At 34.8% G+C, this 23,452-nt stretch overlaps 1 protein-coding gene across 3 annotated transcripts in view; it reads right to left on the bottom strand.

Annotated features, from left to right (window-relative positions):
* LRRC49 (leucine rich repeat containing 49) overlaps positions 1 to 23,452 on the bottom strand; it is a 158,379-nt gene that overhangs the window by 28,560 nt on the left and 106,367 nt on the right. For all 3 annotated transcript variants that reach the window (XM_001928481.7, XM_005659880.3, XM_021100865.1), the window contains 4 exons: positions 20,754 to 20,914; positions 8,669 to 8,906; positions 7,273 to 7,458; positions 2,223 to 2,332 (listed from right to left, as the gene is read on the bottom strand). In XM_001928481.7, the coding sequence (XP_001928516.1) occupies positions 2,223 to 2,332; positions 7,273 to 7,458; positions 8,669 to 8,906; positions 20,754 to 20,914 (695 nt within the window). The remainder of the gene's footprint in view (positions 1 to 2,222; positions 2,333 to 7,272; positions 7,459 to 8,668; positions 8,907 to 20,753; positions 20,915 to 23,452) is intronic.

Raw genomic sequence — 23,452 nt, 5'->3', positions numbered from 1 at the left:
TACATGGAGTAAAACTTGAAAACCACTTTTCAACTATTCCACTACTCCAAACATCCATGTTCTGTCAGCTTTCAGCTGTTCATCCTTCTAGCTTCCTTTCTATGCTTTTATACTTATATACATACATATTTATTTTATTGATTTTTATAATAACTTATGTCACAATATAAATATTGTTTTATGCCCCATTTTATTTAATTAACTATCTTTCTCTGGATCATTTTATGCAAGAACAGGAGACCTACCTCAATATTTTCTTCTTCTTTTTTTTTTTTACAGTTATATGAATGTAATGCAGACAGTGTATAGATACTTCATTCATAGTGTAGAAATATCATAACTTATTTACTTTCCCTATTATTAGGCATTTAGTTATTTCCAAAGTTGGACTATTACAAAGAATAAAGTAATGGCAATCTTGTATATAAATCTTTTGTGCTCATATGTGTCATTACAATAAAATACACTCCTACTACTAGAACTTATGGGTTGGAAAAAGGCTGGATATTGCCAAAACACCTTGCTCCAAAAGTCAGCATCAAGTTATACTCCACCAGGAGTGTAGAATGTATATTCCCCTGAATACTAATAAACTATTGATTTTATTAAAGTCAATCTCATTGGCAAAAGTGACATGTAATTATTTTAATTTTTATTTCTCTGATTACAAGTGAGTTTGAGCTTATGTTATTTATCCACTTGTATTTCTAATTTTGAATTCTCTATTTATAAGCTTTGTCCTTTTTTTCTATCATGTTCACTGTCTTTTTCTTGTTAAATCTGTAGGACTTCTTTAAAAAATTGTTTAATATGTTGCAAACATATTCCTTCTGTCTGCTCATCTCTCTTTTTTTGGCTGTGCCTGTAGCATACAGAAGTTCCTGGGCCAGGGATCAAACCCATGCCACAGCAGGAACCATAGTCACAGCAGTGACAACACTGGATCCTTAACCCACCAAGCCACCAGGGAATCCTGCTCATGTGTTTTAACTTTATGGTGTTTTTTACCACACAAAACTTTTGAATTTTGTGAACTAAATGTGTCAGATCTTACAGAAGTAATAGAAAGTATAGCAGAATCATTTTTATAAACTTGGAATGATGAATACCTTTCTAAGATACAAATTTATCTTGTTTAGTTGGCTGAAAATATCACACTGGGGTTTTTGACTGGGAATTTAGTAAAATTTTATTTAATTTGAATAAGTTTTCATTTTTACAATATATTAAAAAATTAAAAAATATAGCAAAGGTGACAGTTTCCTTGGTGGAATGGTTCTGTGATATCGATCTGGGATCTTCTTCAGACCCAGTCTGGAGACTGCTTCGCCATCCTTCCCAATGGTTTTGTAGACAACTAATTTCCTGTATATCAATTGCTTTTTTTCCATACTCTAGCCAGAGTGATATCTCTCATGTACGAATGAATCATGACTGACACCCATCTTCAACTTTTCTCCGTCTATCCATGCCACATCCTGTCAGTCAGTGCTTTCTTTCAGGTATACTTTTTCTAAAGATTTTTCAAATTATCCTCTTCTCCATTCTCACTGTCTTAGTTCAGACCCTCATAATCTCTCTTCTGGACTACAGACTAGCGTCTTGATTGGTCCCCATTCCTTCCATCTCTATCCTCTCACATGGCAGCCTTTCTAGAATATGAATCCAACCATATGATTGTTGGGCTTAATTACAAAGCACAGTATTCATTGTCATTTTTCATGGACTTCCAGGCTTTTCAAAATCAGATCACAATCAATCTTTCTAGCTTCATTTCCTATTACAATTCCTAACCATCTAATGCACCAATTACAATGAACTATTTACAATTCCCTGTACCTTTGCAGATCTCTTTCTCCCATACTTTCTACCTGTATAATTCCTATTCATTCCTGAAGCACTAGAAAAATGTTTCTTTCTTTATGAAGGCTTTCCCAATGTCCTTCCAAAATGTAGTTAGTCTCTCCTATGCCCATATGGACCTCTCTTATAGCATCTGAAATGTTACACACCCTCAATTTATTAGCTTATAAGCCATGCAAGAGCAAAGACTTTATCTTATCATCTTTATATCTCCAATACTTTGGAGAGGGCCAGACACAAAACAAATTTATAATAAATGTTGGCAGGTTGCATAAATGGCACAATTAGGAGTTTGCAGAATGTATCCCCCTTTTCTAGTACAACAGTACTTCCATAAAAACTATAGAAATTAAGCTTACCTGGCATCACCCAGAATTGAAATCAGACGGTACTGGGGTAACTCAGAAGATGCTACATGTGCTAGGATTCCAAAGAGCCTTTCAGCCATTATCATATCATTTTGTGTTACCTGAAGAGATATAATGAGGAGGGGTCAAAAATGACATTGTATCTTAGCTTGATACCACTAACACAATTTCAAAAAAAATGTCCAGATTAAATATTTTCTTTTAGTCCAGGAAAGTACATATTCCTGGGCTGTAAGAGGACAGTTTTCCCTGATAGTTCTCTTTTCTCTCTGTGCTTGATTAGAATGGAGATGTTCAAATGTGGCTTGTAGTGATGCAGTATGGCTGAGAGGTGATGAGTTAGCTCTGACTTAGAAGCCATGTTTCCTGAGAATTATACTTGAGACACCTTAAATCTTAATGAATTTTTTTCAGAAATCCTATAGCTTCTTGGTTGCACCCATGGCTTAAGGAAGCTCCCAGGCTAGGGGCCAAACTGGAGGTATAACTGCTGGCCTACACCACAGCCACAGCCGCAGCCACAGCCACAGCCACAGCCACAGCCACACCAGATCTGAGTCTTGTCTGTGACCTACACCACAGCTCACAGCAACGCCGGATCCTTAATCCACTGTGCAAGGCCAGGGATCAAACCCGCATCCTCATGGATACTAGTCAGATTTGTTTCCACTGCACCACGATGGGAACTCCTAGATTAACTTTAATAATGTGGCAAAGGTAAGCTGAGGTGTTTTTCATACCTTGTTCCTAAAAGGATAATTTTGTCCCTTCTTCAGGGAATGAACATTGGATTAGGAAAGACATTCCTATTCATTCTGAAATTATATTTACCTTTTTCTCCCCATAAGGAATAATTTGTCACAGGTATATTCCCTGTGAGGGCTCATTCCTAAGTTAACCAAGAAACTACTAAAAGCTAAAAGAAGGACTTGTATTAATATCTGGGAAATACTTTTAATATAAAATAAGGTTGCTTGCATTTTAAGTACTATTAGTCTGTCTATATAATTCAGTGGTTCACAGCGGGGTCATTTTGACCCCTAGGGAACATTTGGCAATGTCTAGAGACATTTTTGGCTTATCGCAACTAGTGGAGGGGTACTACTAGAATCTTGTGGGTCGAAGCCAGGGATGTTGTTAAATGTCCTACAGTGCACAGGACAGTCCCCAAAACAAAGAATTATCTAATCCGAAACGTCAACAGTGCTGAGGTTGAGAAACTCTGGTATAGTTAAATTTTGGATCTTTAAAAAATATATTCCTAATACTAGCTATAATATACTCCACAGGCATTTTCAGGAAAATAAACTCATAATTCACAAGCATCTTATACCCATGTATGAATGCAGACTGACTCTTTCCCTTCCCTTCCTTAGAAGTTCATAGTTAATGATGCTGCTGCTCCCTGGAATCCTTCCTTCAGCTAATAACTGAGTTGTTTGGTCTAATATGGTCACCTAGTGGCCAATGCAGGCCACTACTCCATCTTCTTTTGATGCTCAAAATTCAATTTAATTCCACCTCTAGCAATATCATTCTTTCTTATACAAAGAGAAGTAGAAATAGAGTATAATAGTATTATATATCTTCAAGGATAAGATAAACAGGTTTAAGTCTTTTATTAAAAGGTCAAATATCCCTGGTATTGACATTTTTAGAACTTTAAATCACAATAAATTACATTGGTTCTTTCTCATTCTTCTCTACTTCATATGACTACATTATACTGTTCCTTCCTATTTCAAGGTTCTACAATAATTAGTGCATTTTTAGTAGTGGTGTACATTTGGGTAAATACATTATTTAGAGTTAACTGAGACAATGGTTTGGCCATTAATGAGGGAGAATTCCTCACTCATAGCTAAAATAACCATTCTACTTTTAGTCCAGTCTAGCTTTGGAAACTTTTGGAAATAACTATTAGCTCTGAGCAGTGACTCACAACCTCTCTGGGGAAGTACCATGAGGGTAACAAAACTGAACCAAATCTCTTGAGAACTAGTCAGTGAAATCAGTAGCCATCTGAAGGTTCTAGATTTGCACTACATCTTCAACGGATGGCTGAAACTGCTGTCACGGGCCTACCATGGTTGAGACAAATTTCACACGGCTCTTGTACATTGACCCAGAGGCCTCCAGTCACCCCCATGGTATGCTAGATTTTTGGAGTTTTACGCCAGAATTACTTGTAGTGTATCAGCTGCAGGGAAATACAGCTTCTATTACCACCATGCTAGCAAAGTTGATTATAGTTCATCTTACAATAAGGAGGTCTGAATTTTAAGAGACAATCACAAAGATACTAACAGCATATTAAAGTATTTTCCTTTGGGGGAATATTTTAATTCAGTTCTGGAATTCCACGGTAGAGGAAGAGGCATCGTTTCTCTCTTTTCTTCCAAAGTGATATTTTAAAGAGAATATGATCTTTGGATAGCTGGGGGATTACCTCTGATTCTGTGAAGCTCAGCAGAATCAATCTGAAAAATAACCCTTCACTAATAATCTTTCAATTATTCAGGCTCCAGGTCCAAGTTATACAAAGCAGATAGGCCACAAGCAGCTGTTATGAACTATTAACACAGCAATCCAGATGTTTACTTACAACTATTTTAGTTCCTTCTTCACTCATCTTTTCTTCCTCTTCTTTTACATTTCCCCCTTGCTTATTTCTCCTTCTCCTCTCCTCTGCTTTTTAAAATCACACATCTTTCCCTATGTACATTCTTTTTTCCCATGTTATTCTTTCCTTCCTTTATCACAACCCTGATTGATATTCAATATCACTTCCCCATGCCCTTTTGCATGCCAGATGGTTTGCAAAGCACTTTGAAAAATATGAAGATCACATTACTTACATAAATGTTATTTTTTTCTAAACTATCATTCTACCAACACTTTACTTCTCTGAAATCTTACAGGCAATATAAAAAGTACTATTCACCTTGACCTGGTTACTATTTTATTTTCAAAATCTGTCTGGTATCTTAGAAGTTTTTAGATAAATAGATTTTTAGCTTTTTGATATTTAAATATCACAATAAAAAAAATTGTTTCTCAAAAGTTCTATCACAGTTACTTAATTCCTGGCCATTTTTAAGACTATTTCCCCTATAAATGAACATTTTATTTATTTACTTATTTATTTTATTTTTTTTCCCCACTGTACAGCAAGGGGATCAAGTTATCCTTACATGTATACATTACAATTACATTTTTTTTCCCCACCCTTTGTTCTGTTGCAACATGATTACCTAGACAAAGTTCGTAATGCTATTCAGCAGGATCTCCTTGTAAATCTATTCTAAGTCTGATAAGCCCAAGCTCCTGATCCCTCCTACTCCCTCCCTCTCCCATCAGGCTACCACAAGTCTCTTCTCCAAGTCCATGATTTTCTTTTCTGAGGAGATGTTCATTTGTGCTGGATATTAGATTCCAGTTATAAGTGATATCACACGGTATTTGTCTTTGTCTTTCTGACTCATTTCACTCAGGATGAGATTCTCTAGTTCCATCCATGTTGCTGCAAATGGCATCATGGCATTCTTTTTTATGGCTGAGTAGTATTCCATTGTGTATATATACCACCTCTTCCAAATCCAATCATCTGTCGATGGACATTTGGGTTGTTTCCATGTCCTGGTTATTGTGACTAGGGCTGCAATGAACATGCGGGTGCATGTGTCTCTTTTAAGTAGAGCTTTGTCCAGATATATGCCCAAGAGTGGAATTGTGGGATCATATGGAAGTTCTATGTATGGATTTCTAAGGTATCTCCATTATGGTTCTCCATAGTGGCTGTACCAGTTTACATTCCCACCAGCAGTGCAGGAGGGTTCCCTTTTCTCCACAGCCCCTCCAGCACTTGTTATTTGTGGATTTATTAATGATGGCCATTCTGACTGGTGTGAGGTGGTATCTCATGGTAGTTGATTTGCATTTCTCTAATAATCAGCGATGTTGAGCATTTTCTCATGTGTTTGCTGGCCATCTGTATATCTTCCTTGGAGAACAGTCTATTCAGGTCTTTTGCCCATTTTTCCATTGATTGATTGGCTTTTTCGCTGTTGGGTTGTATAAGTTGCTTATATATTCTAGAGATTAAGCCCTTGTCCGTTGCATCATTTGAAACTATTTTCTCCCATTCTGAAAGTTGTCTTTTTGTTTTCTTTTGGGTTTCCTTTGCTGTGCAAAAGCTTTTCAGTTTGATGAGGTCCCATGGGTTTATTTTTGCTCTAATTTCTATTGCTTTGGGAGACTGACCTGAGAAAATATTCATGATGTTGATGTCAGAGAGTGTTTTGCCTATGTTTTCTTCTAGGAGTTTGATGGTGTCCTGTCGTATATTTAAGTCTTTCAGCCATTTTGAGTTTATTTTTGTGCATGGTGTGAGGGTGTGTTCTAGTTTCATTGCTTTGCATGCAGCTGTCCAGGTTTCCCAGCAATGCTTGCTGAATAGACTTTCCTTTTCCCATTTTATGTTCTTGCCTCCCTTGTCAAAGATTAATTGACCATAGGTGTCAGGGTTTATTTCCGATTCTCTATTCTGTTCCATTGGTCTGTCTGTCTGTTTTGGTACCAGTACCACACTGTTTTGATGACTGTGGCTTTGTAGTATTTCTTGAAGTCTGGGAGAGTTATGCCTCCTGCTTGGTTTTTGTTTCTCAGGATTGCTTTGGTGATTCTGGGTCTTTTGTGGTTCCATATAAATGTTTGGATTGTTTGTTCTAGTTCTGTGAAAAATGTCATGGGTAATTTGATAGGGATTGCATTGAATCTGTAGATTGCTTTGGGTAGTATGGCCATTTTCACAATATTGATTTTTCCAATCCAGGAACATGGAATATCTTTCCATTTCTTTACATCTTCTTTGATTTCTTTGATTAAATTTTTATAGTTCTCGGCATATAGGTCCTTTATCTCTTTGGTCAGGTGTATTCCGAGGTGTTTGATTTTGTGAGGTACAATTTTAAAAGGTATCGTATTTTTGTATTCTAAAGGAACATTTTAAATTCTACAGTTGACTTAGTGATTAGCTTACCTCTGTTCCATTTATTTTCTGCATGCTAAAATGACTCAGCCTAAATAGGACATAATATTTCCAGAGTGTAAAACTGACAACTGGATTTCCTTGAGGATCAACTGTCAACTGGTCAACACGACGGAGTTGTGCTAGTGCATTAAACTGCTGCAGCATTATAAGATTTGTTTCCTTGAATTTAAGGTGCTATAATAATAAAACAAACAAAAAAAGAGCTGAATATTGAGTTAAACCATCTTAAAATGTTCACAATATAGCTTCACTGATCATTTTCCAAATAAATCTATAAACTTCAGGCTTAGCTAATATGTTTTCAATTACAGTAAACCAACTGAATGTATTAAATTTATATTAACTTGAATTCATCTACTGCATCATTATTGCTAGACTACATTAATCTGTCCAGTATTGGATTCAAAGTGATTTTCCTTCTGCAAAGGACCTTTCCCTGTTTATTAACAAACTAAGATTCTTAAAAATTATATAAATATACAATAATTCAGACTTTTTCAGGCAGTACAATGATTTTAAATTCTTTACACTGAGATTAAATCTGCAAAGAAAATATTAGAAATGACATTTTTAGAACTTTATAAATACTGGGCTCACAGTGCTTCTGAGAATTAGTTAACCATTATTACTTCTATCTTGCTAATTAATATTTAGGCTACTTAAACTGGCTACTGGAAAATAAAATCATTAAAACTGAAATGCTAATTTAAATATTCTGTTTGTGAATTTAGATGATCTTTTCCAAACATACTGTCTCCACTTCTATCTTTCTTAGGGAGGAAAATATAACAAAAGAAAAAAATCGCTATAAAAGGGTAGGTAAGGGAAATCACTCGGCTAACAGAAAAACACAATGGTGTTAAAAACTCAAGCGAGAACTTATCATGGAAATCACATTTTCTGCAAGCACATACTCATAAATAATACAATAATACCATAATTGGAAGAAGCTAATTTCTCAAAGTAATTCTAATGAGCTGTTAAAATTATTTTAAATGTTGTAAGGGGATGACTATACAATTTATATGTAAATATACATGTCCCATTAATACCAGGTATAATAAATGAATATATAATATAGAGTTAAGTGAGGTTCTGTTGAATGCTTTATAAAGTAAAAACACATAATTTGAATAAAATTACATTAGTCCTTTATATTCCATAAGGAAGCATTTTCTAGAGAGATAATTTCCAACATTAACAGAAGACTGCAAGGCCATTTATAAATACTAATTTAAATCCCAGATTCAGAAAATCAACATAAGAACTTAGTCTCTCTGCCAAATAGAAGCCATATAAATAAAAGTTAAAACAGGTCTTTGGCCTGAATATAGAAGTCATGGCTGAGAATAATTCAAAAATACTACTAAAAGGAAGTGTTTACCAGAGAATTAGGAAACTTAATCTTCAATTTGGGAAGCACTTGGACAATTTCATCAAATTCTATGAAAGTGAAGGACACTGTTGTCACCATTCCTGCTGTTTGCACGCTCCAATTCCGATCCAGACATTCCAGTGCTCCTGAGCCATACAAGGAAAGTGTGTCCCCATCCACTTCAACAAGATGTGTGTCTGTGACAGACAGACCTTGTAAAGCACTGGTGAGTCCTGAGTCCAAAGACCTGGAAAACCCAACATATAATTTTAAATGAAAATCTTACCATGCAAAGTAAATTAACAGAATATAAAGACCTATTAGACAAGGTATTTGAAGTTTTATGTTCACTTTTTTCACTTCAATAATTAAACCCAGAGCACCAAAGACTAATTGTCAATAGAATATTACAAAAATTCTAAAATTCATATGTATTTTAGAATTCAAATAGTGTATTTTATTTTTAATGTATTTTAATTCAAAAAGAGGCACATGTGAACAAAAAAAATAGCACTTTTAAACCCAAATTATTTATATGAATGAGAGATGATTGATAGTTATTTACTTTTAAAACAATTCATTAGTATATAATGGATATTTTTATAGGTCAAATAAATAGGTTTTCCTAATCTATAAAGCATTCTACTCTCTGGCTGAAAAAAACTTTTTTTTTTATAGTAAGAACCATTTAATATAAAAATATATTTATAAAACACTTGGGAATTCATATAATAACTGCTAACAACAGCTTCTCTCTCTGAAATTGGATTAAGCAGTAACTTTGTCTGTTTTTGAATATTTCATTGTTGTTTGAAATTTTGCAAGTGTATTATACTACAGTTACAAGCAGTAAAACCAATGAAGATTTCCTCCCCATTTTGAAATAAGAAATGATAAAAATAATCTACCACTTACTCTCTCTATATATATGTGTGTGTTCATATATACATATATATATATGTAAAATTACCTTACATATATAGAGAATCACTTCACATACTCTACTGAATGTGATAATTGTTATTATTTTCAAAGTAGAGCCACATTTTTGTAAAAGGTTACCTAAATGATAACTCTTTGAAGGAGAAAAGAAATAGCTTGATCCAGCTCAAATTTTCTGCTTTGTAAATGCAGACATAACTATTTGTTTTACTCAATCTCAAAATTCAAACAATGTTTGGTTTTCATTCTGGAACTTTGCTTTTAGACAGTATTTATTTGCCCTTCATAATATTAGCACTTTGCTCTCCTTTGTGCTCCTGTGGAATTTTGTACACTTCTCCAACACATCACTTTTCATACTTAATTATGTATTTATAATTATAGGTACCTCCTCTACCAGGTAAATAAGTTCCTTGAGGCTAAAGATCACATTTTTTTTGGAGGATCTGGAACTTAGTAATGGATTTTTCACAATGCACTGTACTATTAAAAATCTTCAAAAGTTTTATAATGCTGATGTTGGAAGTAAGATGGACAAACCATCACCCTCTATTGGTTTATTATGCTTTACTAGAGTTACATGTATTTATTTCATAGGCACCTGTTATCGTGTAACACACTTATCTATACAACAAGAAGCTGGCTAAACAATCAACTCTAAGTGAATATGCAACCAAGAATGTACAACAAAGCTTGATTTATGCCAGACTAGTGCTCAAGACAACGATTACCACATGATAGTAATCAAACACTCAATGAAAGGTGGTGTGTGAATAATACTAGGTGATAATCCTATAAAGGAAAAGGCTGATAATAGACCAAAAATGAGTACCTTCTATTGCGCCTTGTGTGATAACTTTGTGTTGAGCTATGTAGAGCACATAAACATTTCTAGACTAGGATAAAGGATAGGAATTACACTTCAATGCCACTAAAATAAAGAAGGCTTGATGAAAAGAATACAAACCACTATTACAGCACTTACCACACTGCATGGCAAATACTTGTTTATGTGTCTGCCTTACTAAACACTGTGTGATCCTTGAGGGGTCAAACTCTGTCACATTCATTCTAGCAGATCCAGCACCTAGCACAGCTCACAACACATGTTGTGCTCAATAAGTATTTCGTCAATGAATTAATGAAATGAGACAATTATGAAGCTTCTTATGAGTATCTACTAAATCTTAAGGAGGGTGTTTTAACCATAAACTGGTTTGAGCAAAGGGGCAGAGCAGTGATACAGACACAGGCTAAGGGTTAGTAAAAAGGTTTTTACAGGTAAGGCAAAGAAAAATAATGAAGAAAGAAGTAAACTCAAGGCAAGAAAAATGATAGCTAATTGAGGTAATGAGGCCAGATGGTCATGATACCCAGCAAAAGAAGTCTGTTTTAAAAATAAGGAATCAGAGCTATGTACCAAAAATATAAGTAACTCCTTTGAGAAATGTCATGTTATTTTATATCACATATTTGGAAGTGTCCAGTTTACCTTTTTCCATATGATTAAAAGTTTAAGAATAAAAATTATAAAATTAAATGTCTATTACTAGAAAAGTATTACTCATTTTGTTTAAAGATTTGTCAAGCAAACTGTTAGGAAAATAAGTGCAATGATAAATCTAGGCTCAGCAAAACAGTTGTACAGTTACAAAACAAAGCAGAAAGAATTTCCAACTTTCATAAACCTTACCTGAAACAGTAAAAACAAATGGCAAGCTTCCTAGGCTCTAGATGGGAAACAAAGCCCCTGTTAAATAGGTCATACAAGACCAAACCCATTTCAGCTATTTTCTGAATAAGGCTTGAGGTTAGCCTCAAACTCTGGCCAATATGGAACAGAGGAACATATTCCCCAGGCAAAGTGTGCTCTAATTTCCATAAAAAATAATTTGGGAAGTGTCCTCATCATGTTCATATGTTGGCGATTGTCCTTGAGTTTTCCTTGTATGCTTAGTAGATATGTCCACATCTTTTTAGTCAAACGTACATATACAGTTTTTCATTTGTTCAGTCATTTATTTGCCAAATATTTGCTAAAAGCCCAGTTATACAGGGCACTGTTCTAAAAATTCTGTCACAGGCAACCAACTCATCTGCATTGGCAAGGACAGGCAGTAGAGAAATCATGTCTAACTTTTTTTGTTTTTATTTTTTATTTTGGCCATGCCTACAACATGCAGAAGTTCCCAGGCCAGGGATCAAACCCACACCACAGCTGCAAACTGCACCACAGCAGTGACAATGCTGGATCTTTGCCCCACTGAACCACCAGGGAACTCATGTGCAAGTTTTTAGATATATAAAAAATTTCTTCTCTTTTATTGGGCTATAATACCAGAAATATAACTGATCTTAATCATACTTTGCAATTAAATTTAACACTTTGGATATGTTTCTAAACTGTAATGACTTCAACCTTATTAAACAAATAGATTGATCTGGAGAGCTTATTATGTGTCAGGTATTGTGATGGACATCAAGGATATGAAGATAAATTGCTTTTTTGCCCTTAAAGTGCTCCCAATCTGGATGGAGGATGAAAAGCAATATAAATTTATACCTTAACTCTAATACAATACAGTTATTATCATACAATGAATATTAAACAATATGCTATGGAAACACAGAGGAAGAAACAACTAATTTTTCTAGGGGGGAGAAGTCAGGTTTCAAAGAGAGGCAGCATTAGGACTGGTCCTTGAAAAATGAATAGTATAATTTCAGCAGAAGTAGAAGGTGGAAACACACTTTAGATAAGAAAAATAGAATGAAGAAGGGCACAGAAGCCTAATTATAGATAACATATACAGTTAAAAACAATTTCAATATGGCTGAAACATTGAAACATATGGGGGAGTAGTAGCTGAAGCTGAAGATGAAAAGTCCTATAAGGTTGAGGAGTAGAAAAAGATTTTTAAGTAAAAAAAGTAAGAGAACCATATTCAATGAAAGTTTTTAAGCACCTCCAACATGCCATGCATGGAGCTAGGTGCTGATATTGGGGTAAAAAGATGAATAAGATATGTTCTCTGCCCATAAGAACCTACTTGAGACAGATAAACTGGTCAACGTTGTGGAGGATTTGACAGGGAGAGACTGGATGGAGGGAGATCAGTAAGAAGACCAGGGCAGTAGTGTCAACTAGTCCATATGAGAGCATAATAAAAAAGAAGGCATTGTGTAGTGGAAAAGGTGTTGGCCAGAAAATCAGACAGAGCTTAGTTCAAATCCCAGATCTGCTATAGATAAACAGATGACTTTGGGGGCAAGTTGTTTAATTTCTTTGTAGTTCCATTTCTTGGTATGTTAAATGGTGGTAGTTTTTTTCAGAGTTGTTATGAAGACTAGAAATTATATTCTAAACCATATTTCATGCTTAGTTAAATACATTTTACTGATAATTATTAATAAAAGAAGAGAACACAGATATATCAGATATTTAAGAGACCATGAAAGTAGGACTTAGGGGTTGTGGGGAGTGAAGGAGAAAGCGGATTCAAGGGTTATTTAAACTTTTTAGAGTAGGTGACAGGGTCACTTGGTCTAGGTTTTACCCCTGTCTAGTCTAAATTTATGCTCTAAGAAATGTGGTATTCCTCTTGGAGGATCTGTGCTTTAAAATTTGTTTTTCCATTAAGCCCAATACATTTCCACATTATTATTTATATAATGGTAGGCAGTCTGCCATCAAGTAGGAATTATCTTCAAGATCTTTAGTAATTAATTTCAAGTCCAAATCTTCATCTGAATCAATTTTTATATAAGAATGAATCAGAAAAATATACCATGTCTTCGTGAGTAGTAGAGGACTCTATGAAAAGATAGGGTGATTAACTTAATTCGATAAAGGAACAAGTTCCTGAAAGCCAAGCTAAATGGAGAACATATTCTTAAATGCCTAAATGGAAAAAAAGATAATATTTCAGAGGATTATGGGTTTTTTAAAAAATCTTTATGCATTTTATAACAGGTTAGAACAGAAAGACTTAAAGTATTTCGGAAGATTCTTTTCCCAATGAGTAAGTGGTGCTGATTCCTATAATAGCGTATTTTATGAATTTCTATTACAACATTTGTAGGTGTGGAAATTCATTTTATACATTATATTTTATTATAGTACTGTTGGCTAAAGTACCACAGTGTTCATAGACAGGAAATGACCAAAAATAAACCAGCTTCACCGCATGCATCCAATGTAAGCAAAGAAAACATTACACCAAGTACTTTCCCATTTCTGGCAGGGTAAAGAAACCTGTAATATGTCATTTTACTATAGAGCTGTCCCAAGTACAGTGAACAGTGAAATCATTAATGGGATATACCAAAGTTTTAGAGAATTTCTTCATTTTATGTGTCTATACTTTTTTCATGGATACTTATTTCCAGGCATTTAGTTACACACCCATAAGCCAAAGGTCACAGGCATTGTAACAAGAATTAGCCACTTTTTTGGCATGATGAAATACTAAAGACTATAAATGGGATTGTTAAAAGTAGAAAATCTTATGTAGCATTAAAAAACAAATTGGAACCCTAAGGAAGAGATTTTGTGGCCCTCTGATTAGCTTTCTATCTTCAGAAAGAGCCAGGTTTATATCATTCCCAAAAGATGAAATTTAATTATATTTTTAAAGACTTACAGAGAATGTAGTAATATAACTTCTAATATTTAAAATGGTTCACTTTGTGCTTTCAGATAAAATGGCAGACAGGCTGAGCACATGTGTTTGAAACCTCTCCCTCTAAGACCCCATTAATGTAACTGAAATGGTATAAACTGACAACAAGTAAAAAAGAAAGAGGGAGACAATCTTTAGCAAGAGGTTTCAGCAAATTTCTGGAAGCTAGAAGGTAGAAGGTAAAGAATTTTGAGTGAGGAAAAAGGGAGAAGGAAGCCATAGTTTTGAGTATGCACTGGAGACAAGAACAAAGATGGCAGCCAAGCTGCCCTGTAGAACTTTGGAAAGGAAAGAACAGAGATATGATGGAAAATGGGAGTGAAAACTGAGACTGACACAGGGAGGGACACTAATTGAAGATCTGCAAAAGGACCCTATCACCTACTTCTCCCACTGCCAATAAAACTGGCAAAGGGGCATTGCAGTGGGAAAGGAAAGAATACTCAAATAACACTGGGGCAAATGCTTATTCTTTAGGGGAAAAACAAAGAAATCTAACCTTAACTTCAAGCTTAAAAATCAACTTCAGGTGTAATAAAGGCTAAAATGTGATAGGCCAAATTTTAAACCTTCAGGAAGACAAAATGGTAGAAATTACTTTTATAATCTCCATGTAGTAAAAAAAATTTTCCCTTAAACACAACCCAAATGGGTAAACCATAAAAGAAAAATTATACATATTGTTATTTTCAAAATATAATGGTATTTAAAGTCAAAGACATATATGATATTGCTTAGGGGAAAGCAGAGAGTGAAAAGAAGGCCCAGGACCAAAATATGAGGAATTCTACCATCAGAAGTTGAGAGGTTAGAAGTACTTGAGGATATGAAAAAGATACATAATGCAAGTAAAAAAGCAAAGACTAGTAGTAATATGATGCAAAATAATAAACTATAAACAATGGGCCAAAAGGAAATAATGAATCTAAATTAAGTCAGGGAGATAGTAGACTTCAAGAAGAATGGATTCTATTCAACAGACAAATAAGAAGTTCAAAGAAATTGGAATGTGGTAAAGACAGCACAAATTTCTTTGTTAAACAACAACAACAACAAAAAAACCAGGTCATCAGAAACCCCAGATAAAAACAAACTATGTAAGAAAGGCATGGTTCAAATATGAAACAAGCTGAAGTGTGGCATGATTTTGAACAACCTGTGAAATGTAACCTTTGAATCTGATGCTAGGACTAGTCTTGAATGGTTTAGGAAGCAGAAAATGAGATATAATAATAGTATACTCCTTAACTCTCAACTTAAATGTAGTTACATGATAACAGAAATTTAAACACTGTTTACCAGTCTTTAGAGGCTCCCAACTGATAAATGTTATAGTTACAGAACATATATAAATAATATTGATCTTGAAATATAAAAGTACAGCAAAATTAGAGTACCAAAGGAAAGAAAATGGCAGAGTAGGGAACTCCAAAACTCCATCCCTCCACAAAAGCAATAAATGAGCTAGCAAAAACTGTCAGAACCAACTTTTCCAGATATCTGGAGTCTAAAAAAATTACAATAACCAAGCAGATGCTTAATGAAGGAAGAAAATAATGAATTTTAGTAAGAGAGTTCTGTGGCATTTTAACTTACCCTGTTACCATCCCCCACTCCCCAGCTCAGCAGCAACCTTGAAGATGGCAGGCCACGTTCCTTGTGTAGGAACAAACACATGGAAATAAACAATACACTCAAACAACCAGTAGGTCAATGAAGAAACGGCAAGAAAAATTAGAAAAATATAGAAGATGGAAGTTATAATGTAGAAAAGGTGGGAAGAAAAGTAGAAAGGATAGATTCATCTTGTAGACTTCGGGGCTACTCTCTACAGCAGAGGGAATAAGAAAGAGAGGTTTAATTACACATTACAAAAGCTTTCAGTAAAATAATTACAGGTATATAGTATTGGGAGGAGAGGAGGTGAATGAGTTGAATCTTCATCTATAGCCAAATCTTATAAATCAAGAAACAGCATGATATGCACTCACAGATCTGACAGAACTGAAGTTAGCAATACACACTTTAAAAAAAAAAGTAGCCACATAGGTAAAAGGAAAATCAGGTGAATGTTCTGTGTCAACTCTATCAACTGGTGTGGAGAGTTCAAGTAAAATAAGAACTTAAAGTTCAAAAAGTCACTCTGGATCCTCAGTTTAAGAGTCCTTCATGTAGGCATATGTAAGGTCCAATAAGCTCTTTTAGAAATATTTCTACCAGATTTACAAGGAGATCCTGCTGAATAGCATTGAGAACTTTGTCTAGATACTCATGTTGCAACAGAACAAAGGGTGGGGAAAAAATGTAATTGTAATGTATACATGTAAGGATAACTTGATCCCCTTGCTGTACAGTGGGAAAATAAAAAAAATAAAAATAAAAATAATAAAAAAATTAAAAAAAGAAATATTTCTACCTTTCTGATATAAGATTCATAGGAATCAGATAACTATCAACTAAATTGAAAAAATTATCTACAACCACTAGAAGTTATATATATCTAATTTTGCATTAGTCTCCACCAATAATTCATTGTTTATCCCTAAAGTTTTATTTTTCTGAGTTCATATATAAATACCATTTGTGTCCTTGATTTAAGTTTTTAGGTCACTAAAAAGGGTCAGACCACAAGAATGTAATGGTGTTTCCATGGCACTCTGAACTTAGATAAGTAGAAAATAGTTTTTTGTCAAAAATTGTGGAACCCTTTCCTAATGATTCATTACTATTTTCCATATCATCAAAACCACACATCACTTTCCCATCTCTTTCAAACTCTTCCTTTGTGCTCTTTGCTTAAAAAGACTCTTACTTTGGGGGACTCCTAATAAAAATTCTGAGACTCTTGACATTTAACTCCAAGTCACAACAATTTTTACTAGCAGACACCTCCCTGTTCTTTTGGAGCTGACTGCTTGTTTCCGAGACCATAAAAGTGAAGACTCTAAAATTTTAAATTATTTTAAAGGGTCACAAAATTTTGGGTTGTAAGTTGCTTTAAAAGCAACTTAGTTGAGAGTCCACCTATCAGAGATAGATTTGCCAGGTAAAAGTGCCAGTTAATAAACGAAGACATTCCTGTCAGTCACTGGCAAAACTTGAAGAGCGAATATGCCTGTGACAAGAGTACAGGATGCATGGCTAGACTGAAAGGAGATAAGGCTGGCCACTGTTGAATATTCTGGTCCCTGGCTCCACAACTAATGCTGGGATCAGTAACTTCAAAGTCTGCAATAATAGCCCCAACTGATCTTCTCTTCTCCTCTGAGTTGATTTCTACTCTTTTCCAACAACTCCCACAATGGCCTCCAAATTGCTTATGTTGTTATTACTTGTATTCCACTTGTAAAATCCTCAACTTCAGAAATTTCATCTGACCATAAATTCCCACTATTCCATCCCGCCATTAACCCTCTTACTTAATATACTTCTCATCTTCAATTTCATTTATTCTTTTAGTCCCAGAAATACCAAAAATTTTCCCAATCAACAACCTTCTGTTTTTTAATTCTTTAAAAATAGCATCAACCATATGACCCATCATTTCTTTCTTTTGTCATTACACTTGAATTTTTATTCCTTATCTTTGATCCTTTATCTCCCTATTTTTAATAAGACATTTAGCTTCTCTACTGATATAGTTTGCTACTCTATGCTCAGAGTAGCAATATTTACTCAACAATTCAGACTATGGTTACTATAATTTCATGGTCTATAACTTGTTTAGTTCAGAATTGTCCTTCATATTTCAGCACTTCCCATTAGCTCCCTAGTATACTTGAAAAATGGAGAGATACACCATGATTTTTAAAGTGATTATTTATTTATTTTAAGAATGCCAATCCCAGGAGTTCCTGTCGTGGTGCAGTGGTTAACGAATCCTACTGGGAACCATGAGGTTGCGGGTTCGACCCTGGCCCTTGCTCAGTGGGTTAACGATCCGGTGTTGCGGTGAGCTGTGGTGTAGGTTGAAGACGCGGCTTGGATCCCATGTTGCTGTGGCTCTGGCGTAGGCTGGTGACTACAGCTCCGATTGGACCCCTAGCCTGGGAACCTCCATGTGCCGCGAGAGTGGCCCAAGAAAATGGCAAAAAGACAAAAAAAAAAAAAAAAAAAAAAAAAAAAAAGAATGCCAATCCCTCTGAAATTTAACAACTTAAATGCCATTTCAATAAGATTCTTAACATTACCACTTGGATTAACTGATTTTTAAAGTTCACATGGAAGAACAAATATGTGAGAAGTGAAACTATGAAAAGAATAGTGAAAGCATATTTCCCTTATTAGATATTAAAACATACTATAATTAGGGAGTTCCTGTCTTGGTGCAGTGGAAACGAATCCGACTAGGAACCATGAGGTTGTGGGTTTGATCCCTGACCTCACTCAGTGGGTTAAGGATCCGGCGTTGCCATGAGCTGTGGTGTAGGTCACAGACGTGGCTTGGATCTGGCGTTGTGTGGCTCTGGTGTAGGCTGGCAGCAACAGCTCCAATTAGACCCCTCACGTGGGAACCTCCATATGCTGCAAGTGCGGCCCTAAAAAGACAAAAAAACAAACAAACAAAAAAATACTATAATTAAAATAGTCTGGTATTGGCATTAAGACAGATAAGTAGATTAGTGAAATGGAATAGAAAGTCCAGAAATATATCCAAATATTTATGGAAACTTAATATAAGATAAAAATGGCATTCTCATAAAAAAAAGAAAATGATTTAATTGAGGAATGCTATTAGAAAACTGACTAGCCAATTGAAATAAAATCAAGTTAGACACTAACCTAACATTACATATAAAAATAAATTTGATATGTTAAAGGAGTAGTTTTTAAAACCTTATTAAAATTTTAGAATGAAATTTATGAGATCATTTGAATAAACTTGGAACTAGGAAACCTCTTTCAGGAAGCTAGAGAAAATATTTTTTTAAAAAAGAGAAATCTGAAATAGAATTGACTTATATTTCATAAATCTAATGCCTAGCGATATGTTTTAATTTTATATAGTTCTATCCAAGTAAATTATATTTTGACATTTAAGTAACATTAAATAAAGTTTCAGGGCAATATAAGTGATATATATGTTATATAATTTATCACTTAATTAGAATATTCTTGTTTCCTTATTTTTCTAGCTGCAAGACCTAGAAACTCTAGATGTGGATACCCAAGTGAGCTGAAGGAGGCACACGGATCAATATAAATTAATCTTAGAACTAAAATTTTTAAATTATATTTGTCTTTAAAATATATGTCAAACTCTAACTCCAGTAAACTTTCAAAATATTATTTCAATGCTTTTTAAATGACTTTACTACATTCTTTGTATATGGAAAGCTTAATGAATACTGGCTAAAAACATGAAAATAAAACTGTATTATATTTAGTTTGAAATGTATTTCAGAATTTGGTTAGGTCATTAGATAACTGTGCTTCATCAAATGAAACAAAAGCATATATATAAATATTCTTTATATAAGATGTATACAAATATAACATATATATATATAAATAAGACAAAAACAAAAGGTAACATAACAAATGATATATATGTTTTATTTTCCTCTCATTTACTTGATTCTAGTATGCCTTTTTGAGAGGAAGAGAAATATGTAAAGAGAGTCTCCTCAAATTTGCTCATAAACCAAGGGATATGTGTTATATAACCCATGTGTCAGAGAAGAAAGAGGCTGTGAGCCACTGGAATAGACAAATATTGTAGAACACAACTGAAGTGACCATTTAGATTTTATGCCAAATTGCTTAATACTACTAGTTAAGGAGTAAGAATCTGGTCTAGCTGCTGGGAAAACAACAGAGGTCAAGACATTCAGGATTCTTTTCCTTGAGAAGTTTACATTCTAGTGGGGAAGAGAGATATGAAACAACTAAATACCCACTACTTATTTAATTATGGTCATGGTAAGTGCTAAGGAAGGGGAAATGCAGAGCACTGAGTGTTAAGAAAGGTATCTGATCTAGTCTAGTCTCTGGAAAGTTGTTAAGGAAGGTTTTTTGAAGGGACGTGAAGTTTAAATTTAAAACCTCCAAGCTGAGCTGTAGTTAGCCAGGGTAGGGTGAGGGAAGCAGGGCAGAATACACTTGTTTCTAGGAGAAGGGCTGTGAGGTACGAAGTAACTGAACTGGAAATCACTGAGGCTGCAGCATGAGTATACAGTGGGTGATGGTAGGGGATAAGATAGGTGAGGTGGGTAGAGGGCCCCATAGGCTATATTAGGTAATCTAGATTTAGTCCTAAGAAACATAAGAAGCTACTGAAGGGTTTTTAAATTAGGAGTCAGCTTATATTTTCAATATTTCCATCTTAACTTTTAAATTTAAACTGCTAATTTCAGTAGATTTTCTTAAGAGAACTATTTTGAAATAATTATATGCAAAATGTTTTTCCCTTCTGCTCCAAATTCATTTTTCCAAAGATACTCGTATCTGGAAAGAATACAATTGCATACCCTGTTTCCTCTGGAAATGCAGAGATGGTGCCTCCATCATTCTGAGAGTTGTCCTGAGAGTCAGAATCTTTTCTCTCTTGATTTGCAGCAATATTGGTTATTCGATTTTGTTGCAAGTCCCAGTTTCGAGCTACGTTGTTAATAGTCAACCTTTTCTTCTCCTATGAAAAATTTCATTGTGACAAGAATTATATAACGCACTTTTGTAATTTGCAGGAGAGTATACAGGGAGCATATTGTTTGTACTACTTACCCCATCTTCAGAAGGAGTCTATTACTTCAAAGTAGCTACCAAATATGTATTCTATTTGCTATTTCTTTGGGCTGCTCCTGCAGCATATGGAGGTTCCCAGGCTAGGGTTGAATCGGAGCTGTAGCTGCCAGCCTACGCCAGAGCCACAGCAATGCGGGATCCAAGCCGCTTCTGCAACCTACACCACAGCTCACGGCAATGCCGGATCGTTAACCCACTGAGCAAGGGCAGGGACCGAACCTGCACCTCATGGTTCCCAGTAGAACCCGCAACCTCATGGTTCCCAGTAGGATTCGTTAACCACTGCGCCATGACGGGAACTCCCAAATATGTATTCTAAAACACAGTACAAGTGGCCTTTACCCTATGCATTGAAACATCTCAACAATGCTTTATCACCCTTTAAAACAATCATGTACAAACAATAATTGCTGCCATTGGAGATAAGAAAGTTTACTATTTGAAAGTTTAATTTGATAGAAATTTATATACTCAAGTGTTATGTGTTTTAATTTGACAGAAAATTATGCCTTTGTGTTTAAACATAGCAAGGAAAGCTAATGATATTTTAATTTTCCTACCCGATAATTATTACAAATATGAAGGAATAATTTAGGAGGGGATTGATTAATGTTCCAAGCTTCACAATATAAATTACAATGTCTGAAAACCGGTAACTATACAGACAGCTGAGAGAAATTAAACTAGGTTGAAATATTTCTAGATAACTACTAGTATCATAGATCGTCCATTGTTAAAGTTAATATTTTAAAACGGTGTGTTGATTAAATCAGAATGCTGAAAATAGACAGTTTTCCTTTCCATAATTATTTCCTATAAAACAAGGTGTCTGGGGCCGACCCTTAGTAATAGTCCAGTATAGAAAAGATTAAAATCCTTTTGGCTAAATCAGTAAAAAGGTAGAACTGTCAAGGGGGACTTAAACTATCTAATTAATGGGATGAGGGAAAACAGGTAAAGGACCGGGAGAAGTCAAGAGGCTAGAGAAAACTGAAAAAGAAAACAAGAAAACTGAAGCATACTAACAGTTCTAACCACTTTTGAAGTAGTGGTCTGGAACTGAGAGGACTTGGGACCAAGTGGGTTTGGTTCGATTTGGTTTGTTAGTGTTCATAAAGTAAAATTCGCAGATTCAAATGTTCTCTTTGATCAGTTTTGACAAATGCAGGTACTTTTTAACTGAACAATTCCATCACCCCAATAAACTCCCTTGTTTCCTAAGTTTACCATATACAACTCTGTACCCTATTAGTCATTTTTAAAATTTTGAATGCAATTTTAATTATAAAAAGAAAAGCACCCACATAAGACAAGAATGGATAATGATAATCAGGATAATATCCTTAGTTTTAGAACATAGTATGAAGCACAGTACAAATTATAAACTTTAAGCTGTCTTTATTATACTTTTTTATGTTAATATAAAATATTTTAAATAAAACATTTTAATGAAAGCAACATCTGATATGTAAATCATTTAAAATGAGTTTAAAAAATTTTTAATTCCTAAATTCCTCAAAATCTTTACCACCTCTATATTAGAAAAGCTAATAAAGTTTTTAAATTTAAAAAGGCATCATTAAAAAAAAACCCCACTGCAGCTCATTAAAAAGATGACGGTCGATTATAGTGGCTTTGAAAATGAAATGCACATGTCATGAGGCTACACAAGGTGATGTACTGTGTGGAAAAAATTATAACTTGTTATATTTATTTTTATTTTTAATTTTCCCCAACTGGTAAAATAGATTTATTATAATTCTAATAAAAAATTATAATTCAGGCTTTAAAGTTTGACTGTCCCAATTATTTTTTTTTCCACAGCACTGTAATTGTAGTATTTCCCCCAAAGAAAAATTTTTAAACAGCTTTGTGGGGTTTAATTGATGTATAACAAACTGTATATGTTTAGAGAGTATTGACATCTGTATACACTGTGACATCAACATCTAAATCAAGAAACAGGTTCAGAGTTCCTGTTGTGGCTCACTGGTTAACGAATCCGACTAAGAACCATGAGGTTGCAGGTTCGATCCCTGGCCTTACTCAGTGGCGTTGCTGTGGCTGTGGTGTAGGCCGGCATTGCTGCGGCTATGGTGTAGGCCGGTGGCTACAGCTCTGATTAGACCCCTAGCCTGGGAACCTCCATATGTCACGGGAGCGGCCCCAGAAAAGACAAAAAAAGAAAAAAAAAAAGAAACAGAAAGAAAAAGGAACAGGGAGTTTCCTTCGTGGCTCAGTGGTTAATGAATCTGACTAGGAACAACCATGAGGTTGCGGGTTCGGTCCCTGCCCTTTCTCAGTGGGTTAACGATCCGGCATTGCGGTGAGCTGTGGTGTAGGCCGCCGGCTACAGCTCAGATTAGACCCCTAGCCTGGGAACCTCCATATGCCTCGGAGCAGCCCTAGAAAAAAACAAACAACA

This window comes from Sus scrofa, chromosome 1, assembly GCF_000003025.6.
Source record: "Sus scrofa isolate TJ Tabasco breed Duroc chromosome 1, Sscrofa11.1, whole genome shotgun sequence".
NCBI lineage: Eukaryota > Metazoa > Chordata > Mammalia > Artiodactyla > Suidae > Sus > Sus scrofa.
This window is presented reverse-complemented; position numbering and strand designations above follow the sequence as displayed.